Source organism: Nicotiana tabacum, chromosome 1 (assembly GCF_000715075.1).
Source record: "Nicotiana tabacum cultivar K326 chromosome 1, ASM71507v2, whole genome shotgun sequence".
Classification (NCBI taxonomy): Eukaryota; Viridiplantae; Streptophyta; class Magnoliopsida; order Solanales; family Solanaceae; genus Nicotiana; species Nicotiana tabacum.
The window spans coordinates 220574038-220575452 of record NC_134080.1 but is presented as its reverse complement, the minus strand read 5'-3'; the positions used below and the strand labels follow the sequence as shown (position 1 = coordinate 220575452).

General features: G+C 44.0%; 1 protein-coding gene across 1 annotated transcript; it reads left to right on the top strand.

Moving 5' to 3' along the window:
- Positions 1–239: 239 nt before the first annotated feature.
- LOC142164825 (uncharacterized) lies at positions 240–1114 on the top strand. Its single transcript, XM_075223569.1, has 3 exons — positions 240–303; positions 397–874; positions 1057–1114. The coding sequence occupies exons 1-3, from the start codon at positions 240–242 to the stop codon at positions 1112–1114; spliced, it is 600 nt and encodes a 199-aa protein (XP_075079670.1).
- The last annotated feature ends 301 nt before the right edge of the window (positions 1115–1415 follow it).

Below are 1415 nucleotides of genomic sequence, written 5' to 3'. Positions count from 1 at the left end.
CAGCCGATAAGGCCCGATCCAGCCACAATAGCCACGTCCTTCGAAAGCTTTTTTTTGGGTGTGGTGACACTCGTCATATGGCGAGGATTGCCCTAGACTTAGGAGGGGTGCACCTCCATATACTACTCAGGCTCCACGTATTCCACCAGGTCATGGTTACGCACCAGTTGTCACTCCACATGCACAACCAGCTAGAGATGGAGGTCGGGCAGGTAAAGGCCACCCTAGAGGGGAAGGTCATGCCAGATATTATGCTCTTTCCTGCTAGGATGGAAGCAATTGCATCCGACTCAGTCATCATAGGTATTGTTCTGGTCTGTCATAGAGATGCATCAGTTTTATTTGATCCAGGCTCCACTTATTCCTATGTATCATCTTACTTTTCTCCATAATTAGGTGTATCCCGTGATTCTTTGAGTTCTCATGTCTATATGTCCACACCCGTGGGAGATTCTATTGTTGTTGGCCGTGTATATCGATCGTGTTTAGTTATTCTCGGTAGTTTTGAGACAAAAGCTGATTTATTGTTGCTCGGTATGGTAGATTTTGATATTACTTTGGGCATGGACTGGGTGTCTCCCTATCATACTATTCTCGATTATCATGCTAAGATTGTGACGCTGGCTATGCCAGGGTTACCACGGATAGAGTGGAGAGGTGCTTTAGATTATGTTCCTAGCAGGGTTATCCCATTTCTAAATGCTCATCGCATGGTTGAGAAGGGGTGTAATGCTTATCTAGCCTTCATAAGGGATGTCAGTGTTGATACTCCTACCATGGAGTCAGTTTTGGTAGTGAGGGATTATCTAGATGTATTTCTGGTGGATCTTATGGGCATGCCGCCTGACAAAGATGTCGATTTTGGCATTGATTTGTTACCAGTCACTCATCCCATTTCTATTCCACCCTATCGTATGGCCCCAACAGAGCTGAAAGAATTAAATGAGCAGTTGCAATAATTTCTTGATAATGGCTTCAATCGGCCCAGTGTGTCGCCATGGGGTGCTCCAATCTTGTTCATAGTAAAGAATAATGGTTCTATACATATGTGTACAGATTATCGCTAGTTGAACAAGGTCATAGTGAAGAACAGGCATCCATTGCCACGCATTGATGACCTATTTGATCAACTATAAGGTGCCAGAGTATTCTCAAAGATTGACTTACGTCCAGGCTATCATCAGTTGAAGATTCGGGAGCCAGATATCCCGAAGACTGCCTTCAGGACTCGGTATGGTCATTATGAGTTCCTTGTTATGTCATTTAGGTTGACCAATGCCCCAACAACATTCATGCACTTGATGAATAGTGTATTCCAACCCTATCTCGTCTTATTCATCATTGTATTTATTGACGACATTTTGGTGTACTCCCGAGCTAGAAGGATCATGAGAAACACTTGAGGACCGTGATCC